General features: G+C 41.1%; 1 protein-coding gene across 3 annotated transcripts in view; it reads left to right on the plus strand.

Moving 5' to 3' along the window:
• ZNF236 (zinc finger protein 236) overlaps positions 1–20,821 on the plus strand; it is a 169,765-nt gene that overhangs the window by 53,320 nt on the left and 95,624 nt on the right. For all 3 annotated transcript variants that reach the window (XM_075826517.1, XM_075826515.1, XM_075826516.1), the window contains exons 13-18: positions 3,523–3,667; positions 5,738–5,998; positions 15,320–15,558; positions 17,328–17,429; positions 17,536–17,687; positions 18,636–18,739. In XM_075826517.1, coding sequence (XP_075682632.1) covers positions 3,523–3,667; positions 5,738–5,998; positions 15,320–15,558; positions 17,328–17,429; positions 17,536–17,687; positions 18,636–18,739 — 1,003 coding nt within the window. The remainder of the gene's footprint in view (positions 1–3,522; positions 3,668–5,737; positions 5,999–15,319; positions 15,559–17,327; positions 17,430–17,535; positions 17,688–18,635; positions 18,740–20,821) is intronic.

Consider the following 20,821-nt stretch of genomic DNA (forward strand, 5'->3'; position numbering starts at 1 on the left):
GGTAACGAACACAAGAAATATGACACAGAAAAACGAAAAGCAAGTCAATAAAAACCTGAAAGATTGATTAATACAAATCTTTATAAAGGATAAAATCGAACAGACACCGGGAATAAGATTCTAGATCTTATTTCAGACCGTCATAATGAGCCAAACCTAGCCATATGATTTTTTTTTTTTTTTACAAAGAATGAAGATAGAATTATGTGTTAAAGGTGTTTTCCCATGAAGGACATTTATGACCTATCCACTGGCTATGTCATAAATGTCAGATAGATATGGGTCCCATCTCTGGGACCTGCACCTGTCTCTAGAACGGGGCCCCCTTTTCCCCGTTCTAGCTTTTTGTGCTCTCGTTGACTCCCGGCCACTTCCAAATTACATAGTCGGGAGTTACGGAAACAGCGTAACTCGCTGAGCTACGCTGTTTCCATAACACCAATAGAACTGAATAGTAGTTACGGAAACAGCGTAGCTCGCATGCTACGCTGCTTCCATAACTGCCATTCACTACTATGGGAGTTACGGAAACCGCATAGCTCAGCGAGTTACGCTGTTTCCGTAACTCCCGACTATGTAATCTGGAAGTGGCCGGGAGTCAACGAGAGCACAAAAAGCTAGAACGGGGAAAAGGGGGCCCCGTTCTAGAGAAAGGTGGGACCCGCATCTATCTGACATTTATGACATACCCTGTGAATATGTCATAAATGTCCTTCATGGGAAAACCCCTTTAAGGCTAGATAAAAATGAGACAATACTTTTATAGGTACAGAACTACTTACCTAGAGAGCACTCCAGGGAAAGCTTCTACGCTGTGTTATTACTGGTGCATGACCTCTTTTTGCTGTTTTTTTTTAATCCGTTCTCCGTGCCCTGCTCTAAGCATTACACAGTAGATCAGCGATGCCTGGAGTGCTCCTTTAATCGCACATATATTTTGGATTACGAAGAACTAGAATAATAGTCTAGCATTTATATTCATCCAAATGTTTTCTGACTTGATAGGATGTTAAGGCTGTATTTACACATGCCTTTTTTGTTTTTGTATAAATTATTATTGTTTAAAATTTAGATTTCTTCTAACATCTAAAAATGATCTAAAATGGCTTCACTAACAGTAGTCAATTCTGCAGGGCTATTGTATTTCTTGTAGTCCTATCAAAGGCTAGATGGACTAGTAGGTTAACTGATTTGTTCTGTTCCTTTTCTATAGTTAGAAATAGAGACACTGCAGGTCTTGCATCCCTCTATAATCTCTTCTATCAAGCACCTATTAACTGCGCTCGACCCTATGCGGCTGAGCTTCAGTACTGGGCTTATCCGCTACTAAATGTAAGGAACTGTACCTAGTAAACAATGAGGAGGCCGCAGCAGTCACTGGAGCGCCGATGCCCCTTCAACCAGCTGATCTTGGGGTGGCCCGGAGTCGAGCCCCCACCGATCTGATATTGATGACTTATCCTTAGGATAGGACATTAATATCAAAGTCCAGAAAAAACCCTTTTAACCTGTTGTAATAACATTTAAAAAGTTCAAAGCAGAAATTTATTCAACATGCATTGTTAGCTACAAGTAAGTTTTGTTTTTTTATTGCCAAAGGCGGCTACTGATCTATCGCCATCTTGAAAATTAGATAAGCGAAGACAAGTTGTATTGGCAAAATTTACTATACTATTATATGTAAAAGTGAGAGATCTTGAAAAATACATGTACAGCATTAAATATGGATTGAAACAGATGGGGTTGTAAACTGTACGATTCTCAGCTTTATATCCCAAATTACATTCTATCTTGTACGCGGAAGAAAAACTGCTGAATCTTTCCTATCCAGTGAAATAGTGATTTTCATTTAACAGGAAACTGACAACCGGACTTTCCCATCACAATTATTAATTTGTCCTCCAAACTCTCTGTTTTAATATATTTTTGTACCCGCTGTTTGCTAAGCATTGGGCAGTAGATTTTGCTTAGCGGTGCATGTAACTGCCGGTGGGTTCGATGGTTGCCATTCACAAGTACTAGAACATGAATGCTAAGTAAGTAGTGGGATTCTTCTACCACATGGAGTTATAGGAGCACTGGATATTATCATTTGTGAGGTCCTTCATTCGTTATACCAAGCATTTGTCTAATTTTGCATTAGTTGCTTCTACCTGCCATATTCATATGCACTTTTGCATTGTTGATTCTCTTGTAATTCATTGCTTTGCTTCCTATCGCATGTTTATTAAAAGTAAATAATAAGTAGTGAAAGGCTGAGAGGGGACATGGGTTTTTTGGGAAGTTTTTTTTATTTTTTTTAACACATTTTTTTATTTTATTTAATTTTTATATTAGCGGACTGTAGTGACCTCACCTGAATCCATCTTCATATTATCTTCTACCCTTCATAACTCTGACCTAACACTGAATCTGGGAATCTTATGCCCGGTTCCCACGTAGCATAACCGCTGCGGAATTTCCACAATGGAATTCTGTGTGGAAATTCCGCAGCATTTACAGTAGCAGCAAAGTGAATTTGAAGAAATCTCATGCACACACTGCAGAACAAAATCTGCAGCGAAACGTTCATAAATTGACCTGCAGTGCGGAATTGAAATCCGCAGCCTGTCAATTTTATGCTTCTTACTCGTTGCTTGCCTGTTGCAGATTTTCCCCATTGAATTCAATAGGGATGTAAAGCTCGCAACAAATAGGCAATGGTTTGCGACTTTTGTGTCGGAAACACTGAGATTCTGCCCAAAAAAACACACATAAGAAAAATAATAAAAGCCTTTTTTTTTTTTTTTTTTTTTTTAAAAAGTCCTATACTTACCCCGGGCTGTTGTCAATGTGACGCTTTCTTCTGTTGATAATTCAGGCCGGCCTCCTGGCATGATGTTTCATCCTGTTTGACTGCGTCATTCATCTGAATGGGGTTGTTTCTGCAGCAGGTGCAGGTGCATGGATTTCTGCAAGTTGTAGTCAGATAAATTAAAATGATTTTCAGTCGCAGAAAATTACAGCAAAAAAATCTTCTGCGTGTGACCTTATTCTTATAGGTACAAACTGAATCAGCAGCATTTCTGGACTGTCTGATGTCAGATTAAAATAATTTGTATGTACAATATTGTAAAGCACACATGGAGGGTCAAATTGGACACTGAACAAAATGTATTGTCTATGAAATCCAGTAAAATATATATGATGTGTCATGAATATACAAGAGAAGATTAAATGAGTAAATTCTCTGACCTTAAACCCAAACTGATTTCCAGAATTAAAATATTTTTTTCAGAGACCACTGTAAATTTTCCTGAATTTTTATTATATGATAAACATAGTAATGTATAAAATTTGTAATAACAATAGGTTTTAGAATAGAGTATAGTGTATATTCTAATTTTTGTTATTAAAATATTAGAGGATTTCTTGTATCACAATGATACAGAAGTTCCCCTGCTGCTAAAACATGCTTGTAGAAATACTGATAGATTTATGAAGCTTTCATTTTATTTTTTTCTCACGCTCCTTTTTTTTCAGGCCTCATCCAGCCGATTCCACGGAACAGCCAGTTTTTCCAAAGTTACTTTATTAATAGCTATACGCATGAAGCTGATCGACCCTACAAGTGTTATTACTGTCATCGAGCTTATAAAAAGTCCTGCCACCTCAAACAGCACATCAGGTAATAAGAAGCTCCGTGGACAGAAGACAGCATCAATCTACATTGTTAACATTTTATTTAGGGCCCTTTCATGTAGGCTTCTACCCTATTTAATACAACAAAAATGTATACAAAGTAATATGTTTTATTTTTTTTAACAATTGAAAGTCAGTGGCAGTATATTCCAGTGCTGCTCAAACTGGGCTGTGTAGACAGTTGACCGAAGTAGATATATGCTGCACATGCCTTTCTATGGTTGCGCCAATCCCTGGTTTAGCATGACAACTGACTCATTTTATGCTTATTTTTATGTTCTACTAGGTTCAGGAGACGCATTTTTAAAGGAGTACTCCCCACTCACACATTTGTGGCCATCTCTGGGACCCACCACTGTGTGGAGAACGGAATCGCCCTCAAATAAATAGATAGGTGGCCCACGCGTGTCATGGCCTCTCTCTCCAGTTCTATGGGATTTAAAAAAAAACAAAAAAACGATCAATTGGCTTATTAGTAATATTTCTGTTACTGCCAATGACAGCGATAATGTTTATGTATTCACGATCAATAATGCATATAGACTATGAAATAATATCACCATCACTTGCCCAAAGGGTCATTCCCTTCTAAGACATTAATGGCACATCTATGGGAAAAATCTGGGATAGATGCGGGTCCCAGCTCTGCGACCTGCACCTACCATCAGAACGCGACTCCCTTCCCTCCTGGTCAGGTGGCCACTGCATCCAGGGGGAGAATCAATGAAGAGGTGGCCATTTCTCCATTAATTCTCCCCTTGGATGTGGTGGACCTAGGCAGGAACAGTCGCCGAGTAACCCCTGTTTTGGTGATTAGTGTGGGTCCCAGAGCTGAGATCCATATCTATCGGACATTTATGAGATATCCCATGGCTATGCTATAAATGTCTTCGATGGGAATAACCCTTTAACTTTTACAGCGTTTTCTACGAGGTTTGTCAAGCCATTCATCTGTCTCACATTATTCAGCTCAAGGATAAACTGGCACAGAGCGGAGGACAGAGAATGGACAAAAATCTTTGGGAGTAATTAAATGACATATTGTTTAAATCAAACTTTTTTCGTTAAAAAATAGTTTTTTTCTATTTCATTTTCTAAATTTAAAAAAACATGAATAAATCCTGAAATCTTGCAGTTTTCACTCTGGTCAATGAGACACGCAATATACACGGGCCAATTATCGGGTAAACGAGCGTTCACAGAACCTTCATTCCCGATCATTTCCCTGTCTAGACGGCTGATTGTATCTCTTATGCAGCTGAAAATATTATCGTTGTCCACAGCACATCTTCCTGTGTAAACAGGGAGACGTGCTGCCGATATGATAGAAATGTCTGAGGACGAGCGCTCGTCCCCATACTAGCTCCTTGTGAAAGGAGGAAACGAGCGCCGATCAACAAGTCATCTCGTTGATCAGCGTTCATTTACACGGCCCATGTCAGGCCGTGTAAGAGAACCCTTAAACTTCCTATTCTATAGAGATCACTTTTCAGATGTCATCTCATTATCGGCAGGATTACGATGAAAGGGAACACTTATTTTATACAGCTGGAGGCAAATAACCCAGGATCACGCCATTCACAAAAGGTCATGCTCACAACTCCCCTCCTCCTCCCTGCACAATGACCTTTGCACAGGTCACAGATCATGCCTGGAAAACTCTCCCATAGAAGTCAACGAAGATTTGCAGTCTACAGGTTCCTATGGTTCATGTGGCTGTTGTAAAGCTTATCTCTAAATGCTGTTAACCATAATCGTGTACAGAAAATATAAAAACTACAATGATAAAATAAATATAGACTAGAAAAAAAAGAATATGTATCAGTATCTGGTTTTAATTAGTAAAAAAAATGCAATGCATTCCCTTTAATACACATTTTTCTTAAAAAAAATAAATAGAAATGGAAAACCATTCTGATCGATTTTTAATCAAATACATGTAATTTCCCTCCAGACAAAAATGAAAACTGTTTGTGCGCCTGAATTTTAATGTTCATTAAACGTGATAGAAGTGAGAAAATTTGTAAATATCACAGATATATTTTTTGCTTTTTAGGTCTCACACCGGTGAAAAGCCCTTTAAGTGTTCTCAATGTGGAAGAGGCTTTGCATCATCTGGTGTTTTAAAAGCTCATATTAGAACTCACACAGGATTAAGATCGCATAAGTGTCCTATATGTAATGGAGCTTTTACAACTGGTGGCAGCCTCCGGCGTCATATGGGCATTCATAATGACTTACGACCGTATATGTGCCCTTATTGTCAGAAAACATTTAAAACCTCTTTAAACTGCAAGAAGCATATGAAAACTCACAGGTAAATATTAACAAGGTGAATGCAGTTTTTATTTTAATTTCAATTATATGATTTTGTTTTTACAGTTTTTAAGAATTTATTCGTATACATTCCACTATTTTATTCCAATTTTTGGATTTCATTACTGAAACTTTTGTGTTCTTTAGTAGTCCATGTTATATTATTTTGCTACTGGAGGTACACTTTAATAAAGCTTCACAGTACTCTTAGATCACTTAGGGCTTATTCACATGAATGTGGAAAAACTCGGACGTGAGAAACTGCTGTTTTTCACATCCGCGTTGCCCCGTGCGGGTCCCGTTTTCACGGTTTCCAAAGACTTTAGTCTATGGAGGGATCCGTGAAAACAGCAATTCTGGTATTGTGAAGTTCTTCTTTCCCCTACAGTGTTCATCCGGGGGGTTAAATAATGCAATCTTTTCATAGTTCAGACTTTTATGGACACAGCAATACCAATTATGTTTACTTTTTTCTTTTTTTTACATTTACTTTAGTGAACTCTGGGGAAAAAGGGGGGGGGGGGTGTTTAGAACTTTAATTTTTTTTTTTTCTTTTGTGCATCATTAAAAATTTTCTTTTAACTGTGTTTTACTTGAACAAGCGATAATTTGTTCGCTGGTACAATACACTGCAATACCTCTGTATTGCAGTCTATTGTGTTCTTTAACATCTTATATCAATTTAATTAATAAGAGAGAGAAAGATGGCAGACCTGTGGGCCTTCATTCGGTTCAGACTGCCATGACAAACATCGGCACCCCGCAATCACACCATGGAGGAAGGGGGGTGGCGATGGGCTGACGGAGGGGGCCACCCCCTTTTTGTAACGGCTTAGATGCCACGGTCGCATTTGACCACATCAATTTAAGTGGTTAAACAGCCTGGATCGGATTTTTCTTCGATCCTGGCTATTGCTGTGAGGTGTCGGCTATAACATACAGTCGAAAGAGTATGGAGTATGGGGCGGGCTCAGTCTGTGAGCCCGCTCCATACTCCCGCTTGGCGGCTTTGACATACAGTTACGTCCAGGTCACCAAGGGGTTAAATATGAGTCCCAAGACACCAAATTAAATATACATATTTGGTATCCTCACGACCGTAATACCCTACTTGACTGTTTCCCTAACTCCCATACAACAGAATGGAGACAATCTCTCCAGTAGTCCCCACCTGGAATCTGCGGGCAGCGTCCCCCGCATCAGGCGAAACGGCTGTGATTCTCGATATAAGTGCTGAGTTCCGCATCTATCAGACATTTATGGCATATTCTGTGGATATGCCATAAACCGGACCGGCTCCAGGTTTATGTTGCCCTTGAGCAGACTTAGTAGGCCCCTTTGCGGGGAACTCACAGCGGCCGTAAAATGGCAGAAAACATCACTTTGTTGCCCCATATAGACATTAGGCCCTGTTTATCCCTCCATATAGAAGTTAGGCCCCCAGTTTGCACCCCCATAAATTTAGTACCCTCTGTAGTTAGTGCCTATCCCTCCCAGGTAGTGCCACACAGTCCCCCCTCCCTCTAGGAGGGGAATCCCCAGCCAAAGCGTTGCCTACGCTATGGCTGGGGATTCCACTTCAGTAGAAGGCCCTGACGTCACTGTCCATACATGGCAACCCCAAAGCCATAGTCTCGGGCAGAGCACTACTAGCACTCTGCTTGGGACGCCTGCTCTGCTCCTAACATCACTGTCCATATATGGATAGTGATGTCTGAAGCAGAGCTGAAGTCCCGGGTAGAGCGCTAGTAAAGCCTCTGCTCCGGTACTCCGTCTCTGGGGAAGCCCCTGACATCACTGTCTATATATAGACAGTGACTTCAGGGGCTTCTGCTGAAGCAAAATCCCCAGCCATAGCGTAGGCAACGCTCTGGTTGGGGATTCCACTCCTAGAGGGAGCCGGCTGTGTGGCACTACCAGGGAGGGGGGCTATGCGGCAAAGGCTGCATTGAGCAGCTGAAACGTTGCATCCTCTTCACATATGGGTGAATAAAAACCGCTTTTTGAGACCTCCTATTTGGAGTGCTGCCTCTTTTCTTTTGAACTCTCCATACATGGATAGTGATGCCAGGGGCAATCCCAGAGCCAAAGTCCCGGGCAGAGCGCTACTAGACAGTGATGTCAGAGGATTCCGCAGAGACAGCGTCCCAGAGCAGAGCCGCTTCTAGCGCTCTGCCAGGGACTCCTACTCTCCTCCTGACATCACTGTTCATATATGGACAGTGATATCTGGGGCTTCCCCAAAGCCGGAGTCCCAGCAGAGCGCTATTAGCTACTAGCACTCTGCCTGGGAGTCTGTATTGTAGTAAATGGCAGAACAGGGAGATACCTCCCTGCTCTGCCATAGCGTTCAATAGTGTTTACGTGATAAGGATGCAGAGCCTATTGAATGTGGCTGTTAGCATGGCCACTGTGCATAGGGGGGGTGTGACGGCGGGCGGCACGGGCCCCCTCATGCAGCGGCTCTGTGGCAGCCGCTATTGGGGGTTACAGCGGTAGTTACACCGCCTCCTAGACGGGGCTCCGTCTAGAAGCAGAATCCCTGGCAAGACTCACACACGGTGGCCGAGTGCCTCCGCCAAGGGTAGTGGGCCCCGGCACTTGCTCGGGTTCGCCGGGTGCTGACACCGGCACTAACCATAAATATCTAAGATGGGAAATTTAAGAGACCTCACGCTCTGTATTCACCATGAGATAATGAGGGGATAACTGTATAATATATTTTTCTATTACATTGTTCATTAGTTTGTATAATAGTGTTGTGTGGTACAAATGTGCTGCTGTGAGTGTCCATTGATCTTATTGTCTGAAAAATACTTTTAACTCCTCCAAGGGCACCCATGTTAACCCTGAAGCTGCCCATAATTGTTAGATTTTTGTTAGTGAAGTCAACTATATAAAAAAATGAAAAAATTTTGCAAATACCTGAGATTAAAATTATCACGCTGTTTTGTGTATCCAGCTTTTATAGTGACCTATGTGTCTGGCTTTTCAAGCAATTCTTTTCACCTGTTCTTTCTAGAAGAGTTCCCACAAAATATTTTGCCCGGCATAATGTTAATCATTCCTCATTTGCTAATTCCTGCAACTCTGCTTTCTGCTAGTCCAAAATGGAAGAAATCAGAAGGAAGTTAACCCCTGTGTTTTCTGCAAGATTTTTACAAAACGGTTTGTCAGTCTGCTAGTTTTATCTCCTGTTTCTAGATGTAGTGTTCCTTTAAGATAATTTCGCTTTAAAAGCCACAGGCACAACAAAAAATGTAAGTGAGCAGTTCTTGCAATAATCCTTCATCCACTAAATTGTATTAAACTATTCATGGCTGAGAGTATTCTTGTTCTATGGATGGTTGATCTCAACAGTTCTCATTACGTGCCTGAGGTAATAGAGAATGGGGTGTAAGGCCTTTGACCTGTTTCCTGTTATGGCTAGTATAAAAATGAGAGGTTGTATACTGAACTCACCCTGGTTTTGCTTAACTGAAGGCGGACAATTAGTTTTCTATTTTTTATTAGGGTTGTGTCTTTAAAGGGTTTTTCCCACCTTTGACATTTATGGCATATCAACAGGATCTGGAGACCGATTCTCGTGGATATCCATAGATGTCTAAATTTGCAAGACCCTTTTAAACTTGGGCAGCAGACATATGAGTAATTTTAAAAATCTAAGAAATCATTAGAAACGTAATTAAGGGAATAGGTGGATTACAGCGCCCAGAAAGCTTAGCTACATTAAGACTGTTTAGTTTGCAGAAAAGACGGCTTAGGGGTGACCTAATTACTGTGTAGAAATATATCAATGGTCAGCACACAAATCTGTCTAGATTTGTGCATAGGCCTGTAATCCTGACATTGGGGGCACCCACCAATGTTTCCCCAAAGCCGTGCATTTTAGAAAATGATAGATAAAAATGTCATACTTTCCAGAACGCACGGCTATGTTCACATCACTTTTTTGCCTACGTTTTAGCGTATACGTCCGGAAAATCTTCCAACATACATGTTAGGCATCTGTTACAGCCTATGTTTAACAGTAGAATCTGTCACCTGGGATATCTGACTATGGGATATCTTTAACGGATACGTCATGAACACTCGTATCCTTTTCATGACGTATTCATTAAACGGGTGCCATAATAGCCTATGGGTGGTGGATACCCCTGTTAGATATGTAACAGACATCCGTCACCCATAGGCTATTTTGGCATCCATTTAACATATATGTCATGAGAAGCTATTGGAAAGCTCATGACGTATACTTTTAATGGATGCCTGTGACGTATGCCATACAGTGGCATACGTCACCCATAGGCTTCCATGTTGGATCGAAAAGTGGAAAAGCGTAGTCTACTACTCTATTTCATACCTCAAAGAAATAGCTATACCGATGTAGTTTTTGCCTGGCCGAGGAGCTCTGTGGACACGTTTATTGTGTATGTCCGGAGCTTTTCTGGCGTACGCGCTAAATGTAGGATAAAAACATAATGTGAACGGCTTAAGAGGGAACACTGTCATTCACTACTTCTAGATGGGGTTTCGTTACTGTGCGAGCAGTGAGATTATTAAACACTTTTTTTTTTTTTTATGTTGGAATCGTTCCTTTTAGACAGACAGAATATTGCAAGTAGGGTGCATTCAGAAAGCTATAATATAGTACAGGAAGTGGATATTTATTATAAAGTAAGTGTGGCATCCCATGAGGACAGAGCAGGAAAACCTTTGACATCCATATGCAACTTTAGATTGCTTGAGATGAGTCATTAATCCAGAGATTTATTCGGATTGCCATTTTTGGAATGAGTAAGAAAAGTTTTCCTCTAATATGATCACAATTGGCAACTACCTCATAAGGGTTTTCTTTGCCTTCCTATGGAGAACACTGCATGTACCGGTGTAATTTTCTTCCTTCTGGAGGAGAGCTATTTTGCATACTTTTTCCCAGGGAGCATTTCTGTTAGGCCCCATGCACACGACCGTATTTTTTATCAGCAATTACGGATCCATAAATGCGGATAAAAATACGGATACGTTAATTTCTATGGCCCACGGACGTCTTCCCATATATTTACGGGTAAGTGTCTGGGACGTAGAAATGACCCACAAAAAATAGGACATGTCCTATTTTTTTAATTTTGCGGACCGTGCTCCTATACTTTATAATGGGAGCACGGCCAGCAAATACAGGGGACATGAGTATGAGGCCATAGGCTAAGTGCACATGGTATATTTTACAGGCTAAACTATACGAGACTGATTCAAAGAGAAATCGGCCTCTAAAATCCAGACGTTTACTGATGTATTTTCAAAAAGTTTTTTTAATTTTGCAAGCATGTTTGAAGCAGAATTTAAAAATATGTATTTTCAGAGCATATTTTTATTTTATTATTTGAAACGTCAATTGGAAAGTCTTCAATTGGAAGTGTCATTTTTTTTAAATTTAGCAGCATTTAATTGCGCCTTGTATGAACTACACATCGTATTTCCCATTGAAATCAATAGGAATATTTGTATTTCATGTGTCATGTGAGAGTTTTACACGTCGAAATAGGTCTGAAAAGATACCTTGTGAATATAGCTTTGAAGGGTTAGTCCCATCTCTGACATTTCTGGCATATCCACAGGATATGCCGTAAATGTCCAATAGAAGCGGGTCCCACCCCTGGGACCTGCACTTATCTCTAGAATGGGGGCCCTTAACCCCTGTCCTACCTTCTGCCGCAGTCGCTGGACTCAAGCAACTGTCTGACGAGGTGGCTGAGTTTTCTAGAAACAGCTGAACACTTTTTCCTACGCTGTTTCCGGAACTCCTATAGAATTGAATGGGAGTTACGTAAACTGCGTAGCACAGCAAGCTACATTGTAACAGCAGCGGCAGAATTCCGGAAACAGTGCAGCAAAGCGCACTTTGCTGTTTCGTACCTCAATGGCCGGAGCCCGGCAACAGCGGCAGAATGTAGGATAGGAGTCATGGGGCCCAGTTCTAGAGATAGGTGTGGTTCCCAGAGATGGGACCTGAATCTATCGGACATTTATGACAAATCCAGTGGATATGCCATAATTGTCTAAGATGGGAAAACCATTTTAAGTCTCCTACCCAGCTGGATCTCCACAAGGAAAATCAGTACCTTCCATGTGCTGCTTCCAAGTTATCCCTTTAAACAAACCTACACTGTACTGATGAGGAGCAACAACCCTGAAACAATGTTTTCTACAGATGTGTGTCTATGGTTTGGCTATTCACCTGAGACGTGTTTTAAGGCTCTATAAAGGGACGCACATTGACTTACAATGTATTCACCTATTGGTAGCACTAGAAAGACTGTTTTTTTCCTTCTGGAGGAGAGCTATTCTGCATACTTTTTCCCTGGGAGCACTGCCATTAAAACTACCCGCCGGATCTCCGAAAGGAGAATCGGCACCTTCCAAGAGTTTAGTGCTACTATCAGAGCACAACAATAAACTGTTATACAAAATAGAATATAACTCGAATCTGAAAGCAATGCTGTGCTTATGTAAAATTGCATTGTCAATTTTCAGATTTTTTTGTTTTTTTTCTGCCTTCATAAAAACATGACCATTAGTTGTGAGGCCCTTTCTACTATTTCTTTCTGGCCTAATTTACAGTTGCCATAATTACTAAGCCCAGCCACTATAGTTCTCAGCGTACAATTACTCTGCATAGAGTGTATGAAGGTTATTAAGATGTTTGTATGTTTTGTTGTATTCAGTGACAACTTGGAACAAAGTATTGCTTTTATTCCCATCTCTCTAATTACTTTCATATGTTGATGAGTACATCCAGCTTGACAGAAAGAGCAGCGGTTCAGTAATGTTAAACCACTATGCTTACAGTAGTGTAAACAGCCAAATTTATCTTTTCAAAATGGGAAAATAGTTATTTAGGTATGAAATGTTGACATGGGAAGCCAGACCAAGTGCTATTCTCATATAATCTGAACCATTTAAATTACAACTCGGCCTCTTTTTTTCATACATGAGTGTTTCCATTAAGATGTCATGTCACTTAAAGTGTGACTTCAAGCAATTTTTCTACTTCACTTTCATCTTTATATAAATGCTAGATCATAGTTGATTTTGGAATGATTGCAAATTAGAAAATTGAAGGAGGCGCCTGATGTAGTTCTTCACTAAGTTAAACATTTAATTTAAATAGAATAGAGTTGTCCTGGAGCCCGTGGGATTTTATGTCACGTGGCCAGCAGAGGGCAATGTGAACCCACCTTGTCACCAAGGGATTTGGTGTGGGGCTAAAACGGGGAGTGGGGTCTAATGTAAAACCTGGTCATTACCTTTTGAACCCCTGTACAGGGATCTGGACTTCGATACAGAGGAACCCGAGGTCTCTACCCCCAGACTAGTCTCCCTTGGTGATGGCTAATGTAACAGGTGTATTGCCAGTAAGCGTGGTCTGGTATAGCAAAAGGTCAGGGCCGGCAGCAAGGTTTGTGACTGGTCACGTAGCAAATGGTCAGGGCAGGTGGCCAAGGTTCGTCACGGGTCATTAAGCAAGAGGTCAGGGCAGGCAAGGATGGTGAAAATTACAGCCTGAGGTCAAACACGGGAATGCCATAAAGCAGAAGTATACTAGAAACACACGGTAGAACCAAATTGCTCTTGCAAAGGGCATGAAAAAATTAGAAACTTAAAAACCCAGGGAAGCTGGGTGAAAATAATGTTGGCGTGTGCTGGCCCTTTAAGAATGCAAGGGTCTGCTCGTGCACTAGGACCTAGAGTAGAGTGGCAGCAGCAACAGTGGCCTCCAGACGCTGAGCAGGTAGAAGAAGAGAGGCATGGACCACAACGCCCTGAGAAGGTAAATACAGAGCGGGGAGCTGGAAATATTACAGAAGTGGCATCCTTTTCTGTAAGCAGCACCTTTTTAGTTGTTCATCTTTTGGTCTAAATTCCTTGATTCTATTCCTTGAAAGGCTTTTAGACAACCCCTTGTTATAACAAGGGCTTGTCTACAATCCTTTCAAGGACTAGGCTTGTGTTGTAATAGATGGGGTACTGCAGATTGGGGACTCACCTCTGTTTGCCGCTCTGGAGAGCTACAGACATCCATTGAGAACAATTGGCAACTTGTAATGTTTCAAAAACCAGCCCATACATACCGGTTCTCCTGCGTATAAAAGCAGTTTGTAGGGGTTCCCAGCAATTATTTTTTTCCCTTTAAAAATGTGTAGTATTTTTTCAAAATGCAGGCGACCAGTGCCAGCTACCACATGTTATCCATCAGTCACTGGTGTACATACCATAATGGCAGCCACTGTGGCTTATGAGGGACCAATGGAGATGAGATCCCAACATGTACTAGGCTTCCTCTCTACAACCATTCCCCCTTACATGAGTTTATAAGGTAGTGGTGGAAGAATTCAACACTAGACACGCTAATGCCATGTTCACACGTGGCAAATTTGTGGAATTCCTGTACGCATTCCACATTGACGATCTGCAAAATATGATAGTACAATGTATGTAAATCGGATTTTTACAAAACCTCATTCACACGATGCAGAAAAAAACATGTGGGTTTGAGGGCTGCGAATTATGAAATGTGTTGTGGAATTATTATGGATTTTTGCGGTGGGCTTCTAGCTTTGCAATGTACTGGGTGAAATTAGCTGTCACATCCGTGACAAATTCTACATTTAACACATGCAGATTTCGTTTTGGATTTCCTGAGGCCGTTTCTGCTGCACATGAACATGGACTTAATCATTTGAAGATTAGATAGATAGAGCTGCCTTTAGCATTTATTTTGGCAGCAGGTAGACATTACTAAGCAATATAAATAATTTCTCAGCATATGTTTGTTAATTTATGCAGGTTTAGCAAAATAATACAAAATTCTGCGAAATACTTTTGTCTCCGCTGCCTTTAGCCAAAAACTTTTCACAATTGAATAGTAGGCGTTTATATCACAATCCATGCATTATTTTTCTCCAGTTCTGAGTACTTTTTAAGTATACCCTTAATACATTCTACTTCACCGTTCGCTTGTTATTACCAATCTTTAGTTCCATCCCACCATTTCAAATGTTATGAGTAAGGGTATATTCACACGGGGCAGATTTGTGAATTGTACCTGAAATTTCTGCCACCATTCCATTAAGTTGAAATCCATGCACCTACTGAAGAAACAACCCCACTCAGATATATGGGATGGATTTTCAGTCGCAGAATATACCCTAAACTTAAAAAAGAAAACAAAAAAACAACATAAAACTAGCTACCATAACTACAAGCAGGCATTATTATTTTTATTATTATTATTATGATGTTTGTTTTTTTTTAATTTTAGGTATGAAGTTGCACATCAACTCCAGCAGCATCAATCAGAAACATCGGAGGAAACCCCAGTAGACCAAATCCATGTATCTAATCAAATACAAGTAGAAATAGAAGGGACTGGTCTTCACCAGACAAACACTGTAGTTGCACAAGAAACCATCTTACAGCTAAGCCCACAGCCAGATATGGATACAGTCTCACCTGCACTGGAGCAGACTTTTGCTGATCAAACCTTGGAAACTGATGAAGGTAACCCAGCAGAAGAAGCTTATATTTTCTGGTTGTTTAATAGTAGTTTAATACCTCAAATTTAAGGTACCATGCATAGGATACATAGCAATCCGTATATATTGGGAACCTACAAAGTTTATTACCTTTCTGTGAAATGACTGCTCTATGACAAAATATGTAAAATCTTCCCTACCTTCATGTGCTTTCTACTGTGAACCTATCATGTTGCAATGAATCGATTAAAATGGCAAAAAAAAAGCCCTGTTTAAGTAAATTTGTTAATATTATTCTTATTGCTCAACAGCTCCATGTGCTAAGTGCCCGATTCTTGTTGAATGGGGTCTTCGTCATGCCTTGTATTGTTAGCCTATGTCCTGTTAGCTGAGGGCCACGTATACATTGTGTGTGTGTGTGTGTGTTAGAGATATATATATATATCTCGATTTTTCCAATGCAGTTATGCCGTTGTGATAAAGTATTCCCCCATATTTAGCAAATCCCCCTCGATGTTTTGCAACACAATAGACGATACTAGGGGATTCGACATACACTACTCTGTTGGTAAATGTGCCCCACTCTGTTTTAGGTTTCCTGAATGTCAAGACTTCACCACTTCAACCTCCAATGTGCATTTTTGGAGATTAAGGCGGGATTCACACGACAGGGTCCCGCCCGATCCCGAGTGTCGGCCGGTAAAATCTGGACAGTGACATCAGCGGCAACTCCTGAAGGGGAATCCCCATGTGTTCGGGGATTCCGCTTCAGGAGTTTCCCCTAATGTCACTGCCCAGATATGGACAGAGACGTCAAGCGCTCTGTCCAGGAGCGGAATCCCCGAAAACATGGGGATTCCGCTCCTTCAAGGAGCTAAAGTGGGGCTAGCACATAGCAGAGCGGGGAGATACCTCCCTTCTCTGCTATAGTGGCGTCGCTACAGTAGTAGCAGCCGCAGCAGCTGCTAGCGGTGCCATGGAAGGTGTCGCCGGGCCAGGGCGCTTTTAAAACAAGCAGGGGAAGGGAGCCAGCGCAGCGCTCCCTTCCACCTGCTGTACACCCCGGCCCTGCCACACAGTGTACAGCGTCCAGCCATTCGTCCGAATGGCATCAACTCCTCCTCCTCACATGCACTCTGCGCTGTGAGGAGGAGGAGATAGAGCGCAAGCGCCGGAAAACCCGGCCATCACTCGGGACACATTCAGGTGATGGCCGTGTATTACCCGGCCCCATAGACTTCTATGGGAGCCGGGCGGCCGGGTACCCGGCCGAAAATAGAGCATGTCCTATTTTTTGACGGCCGGTTTTCCCGTTTGTCAAAAAATCGGTCGTGTGAATAGCCCCATTAGGGGTCTATTATTCCTAATACAGCCGGGTGCCGGCCGATTTATGAACGGCCGGCACCCGGCCGGGAAACTCTGTCGTGTGGATGAGGCCTAAATGATGTTTATTTGCTGATCAGATCATAGAAAACACGACTTGGTGTTTGGTCACACGTCGTGCATTCCACTCATTTGAAGGCCTGACTACAAACACTAGAGCCCTAATATAGGTTGGGACAACATATAGTCATAAAGGTCACTTAAAAAAATAAAATAATTATTATTAGTGTAGTAGAACTATGTGGATCCATGGTTTTTCATGCTTTGTACAGATTGGGTATAAAGTAGTATATAGATCCCACAGATCACAGCCTGTAATGGTCACAAAATATTTAAAAAAGGCCTAAATGATCTTAAAAAAAAACTTTAATCTTTTCTGTGTGTTTTTCCTCCTTTTGATACATTTTTCAGATAGATTTGTGACTTCTCAACATGCTCTGCAAGAAAACATTGGCCAGTATGAACCCCAGATTTTGCCACCACAAGCATTTGACCAGCAGGGGCTTTCTCAAGGTATTCAGTTTATCTAAAAGCATCTTATTATTTTGTACTTCTTGTGTAATTTTATGCAGAGTGTGATTTTTTTTTCATGTCCATTAATAAAATGTGATTTTCCTAGGTTTTACTGTGACTGATGGATTTAGTCAGTCAACAGCATTCTCGACTGTGCAACAGCTGCAAGATTCTAGTACCCTTGAGTCTCAGGCTCTCTCAACAAGTTACCAACAGCCATCACTTATTGATATTCCCACCACAGATGCTATTAACGTGGTGAGCCTCCCCACCACCAGATTTTCTGAAAAATGTGGCTGAAATATAATTCCATTTTTCGTTTTTAATTTGACAAGTAATGTATACATCAGCTGAAAATGATAACTTGACTGTTGATCTGAGTTCTTGAAACGGCATGGAGTCTTTTTCTTAACTCATCTGTTTGTGCCCTTTTCTAGGGCATGAAGTAGCTGTCTGACATCTACCATTGTCTTCCATTTAGCTCCCATAGGGCTAGTTTCTCTACCACCTGGTCACCTACGGAGATTTCCTTCCTTCCTCACTCTCCCAATTAATCACAATGTGAGAACCCACTCTATCCCCTCTTATTCTGAAGAGTGTAAAAATATGATCTGGTGGCTAAGACCAGATGTTTATTTCTCCATTAAGGATGTGTCCGACAGACCCGGAGCTTCACCCTAGTTTTATATTCTATAAGGTTCTATACGCAACTTGTTTAAGCAGGTGATCCCAATTCATGCATTTTTTTGCCTAGCCACAGTATTTTCCATTGTATTTTAGTCTCTGTTCACATCTGTGTCCTGGATTCCGTCTATAACAGTAACCAGGACGCAGTTGCGGAATAGTCCTACAATGGATGCCAACGACTCTCGACAGACCCCATTGACTTATTATTTGGTCTGTCGGGTTCCATTGTGGTGTCTGTCGTTTTGACAGGAAAAACAGCACAACATGAAGCGCTATTTTTCCAATCAAATTTGATGGAATCTGCAACGAAGCATTTAACTCAGATGTGAACAGAACCTTAACTTAAGTCAATAGCACCGCTATTTTTCACTTTACTGAGTTCAATTTCTTGGTTTTGAATTTTATGTTTGAGTTTCATACAGTGGACACATTGGCACTCATTCCTAGCTGGCAGTTTTATGTAGATGAGACTTGAAAGCTATTTACCAAGTACTAGTATCTTTTACTTTTTGTTTCTAGACTGCTCGCTTAATTCAGGAAGACGCGCAGGAGGAAATTGAACTTCAGACTCAACATACTCAATTTTTGGAAGCTACAGAAGATCAGAGCAGGCGTGCCTACAGGCCAGTAATATTTAGAGAGAGAGAAAAAAGCACAATATTTACGCATGTCCTATAATGTATGTATAATATTATAACTGATCTGCTACCATACAATATTTAAGGGCAGCATAGTACGGGGACAGGTCTGGTCTACTATTAGCCGAAACTGCATAAAATAATATAGTGCGGTGTGACTAATCGCAGCTATCAATGGAATACAGCAGACTCATAGTTATGAGTCTGGTATTTTCGTGAAGGGAGTGCTCCTCCTGCCCCTCTCATCAGTGACTGACAGGCTGCCGTGTATCTGCACTTATCAATCACTAATGAGAAAGGTGTGGGGAGTGCTCCCCTCATGAATATACCAGACTCCTAACGTTGACTTTGCTGTATTCTTTGCAAGGCTCTATTAGCAAAACACGGCACAATATTATTATTTTTTTGTGCCGTTTGGGCTCATAGTAGACTATGCTGCCCTTAAATATTGTATAGTGGCAGATCTGATTTAACCCTTAAAAAGGCTCTGTCACCACATAAGTGGCCTATTTTGTACATAATGTGATTGGCGCTGTAATGTAGATTACAGCAGTGTTTTTTTATTTAGAAAAACAATCTATTTTCACCAAGTTATGAGCGATTTTAGATTTATGCTAATTACTTTTTTAATAGACAACTGGGCGTGGTTTTACTTTTGACCAACTGGGAGTTGTGGAGAGAAGTGTATGACGCTGACCAATCAGTGACCAATTAGCATCGTACACTTCTCTCCATTCATTTACTCTGTACATAGTGATCCTGCGTTGTTCACTATGTGCAGTCACATACACACACATTAACGTTACTGAAGTATCTTGACAGTAAATAGACCATCGTGTCCAACCAGGACGGGATGTCTATTCACAATCCCGACACTTCGGTAACGTTTGTGTGTGATTTACAGCACAGCAAGCGTAATCTTGCAAGATCACACTGTAAATGACAGTTTACAGCGAGATTACGCTTGCTCTGATGTTGTACTGGTTGGACACGATGTCTATTTACCGTCAAGACACTTCAGTAACGTTAATGTGTGTGTATGTGACTGCACATGTGAACAACGCAGGATCACTATGTACAGAGTAAATGAATGGGGAGAAGTGTATGACGCTGATTGGTCAAAAGTCCAAACACGCCCAGTTGTCTATTAAAGTCATTAGCATAAAGCTAAAGTAGGTCATAACTTGGTGAAAAATGATTGTTTTTCTAAATAAAAACCACTGCTGTCATCTATATTACAGCACCGATTTGATTATGTACAAGATAGGGCACTTATAATGTGGTGATAGAGCCTCTTTAACTCGATCTGTAGTTTTCACCGATACCTTTTTGGGGTACATGTGACTTTTCGATCACTTTTTATTAACATTTTTTGGAGAGCTAAGGTGACCAAAAAACAGCAATGTGCAAGTTTTATATAGATTTATTTTTTACGGCGTTCACTGAGCGGGTTAAACAACGCTATATTGTGATAGTTCGGACTTTTACGGATGCGGCAGTTATGTGTAATTATTATATATTTTTTTAATATTGCTTTAACCCCTTCCCGACCACCCCACGTAGATTAGCGGGCTGCAGAGCTGGTCCTTGTGCCTGCAGCCCGTTAATCTACGTGTGCTCCTAACCGAGCACACAGGCGGTCCCCGCAGCCTGGCATCTCCCAGTACGGGCTTCTACTAGCAGCCTTAGTACTGGGAGAAAACATCGAGGCAGATCACAGTGGTGATCCGAACCGATTAACCCCTTAAATGCGACCAAGCATCGGCACCCCGCTACATGATTGCGGGGGCCGATTGTTGCGGGGGCGGAATTGCTATGGCAACCGGAAGCCTAACAAAGGCTTCCGGTCTGCCATCTATTAAAGGCGATTACGTCCTGCCAGAGGCAGGACCTAATATGCCTCCTGTCAGTGTGAAGCTGACAGGTATAATACCCTGCAATACATAAGTATTGCAGGGTTTTATAATAACGATCCAACAATTGGATCTTCAAGTCCCTAGTGGGACTAAAAAAAAAGTTACAAAAAGTTTAAAAAAAAATTTACAAAAGTAAAATGTCAAAATAATA

The sequence above is a fragment of the Rhinoderma darwinii genome, chromosome 5, assembly GCF_050947455.1.
Source record: "Rhinoderma darwinii isolate aRhiDar2 chromosome 5, aRhiDar2.hap1, whole genome shotgun sequence".
In the NCBI taxonomy this organism is placed as follows: Eukaryota; Metazoa; Chordata; class Amphibia; order Anura; family Rhinodermatidae; genus Rhinoderma; species Rhinoderma darwinii.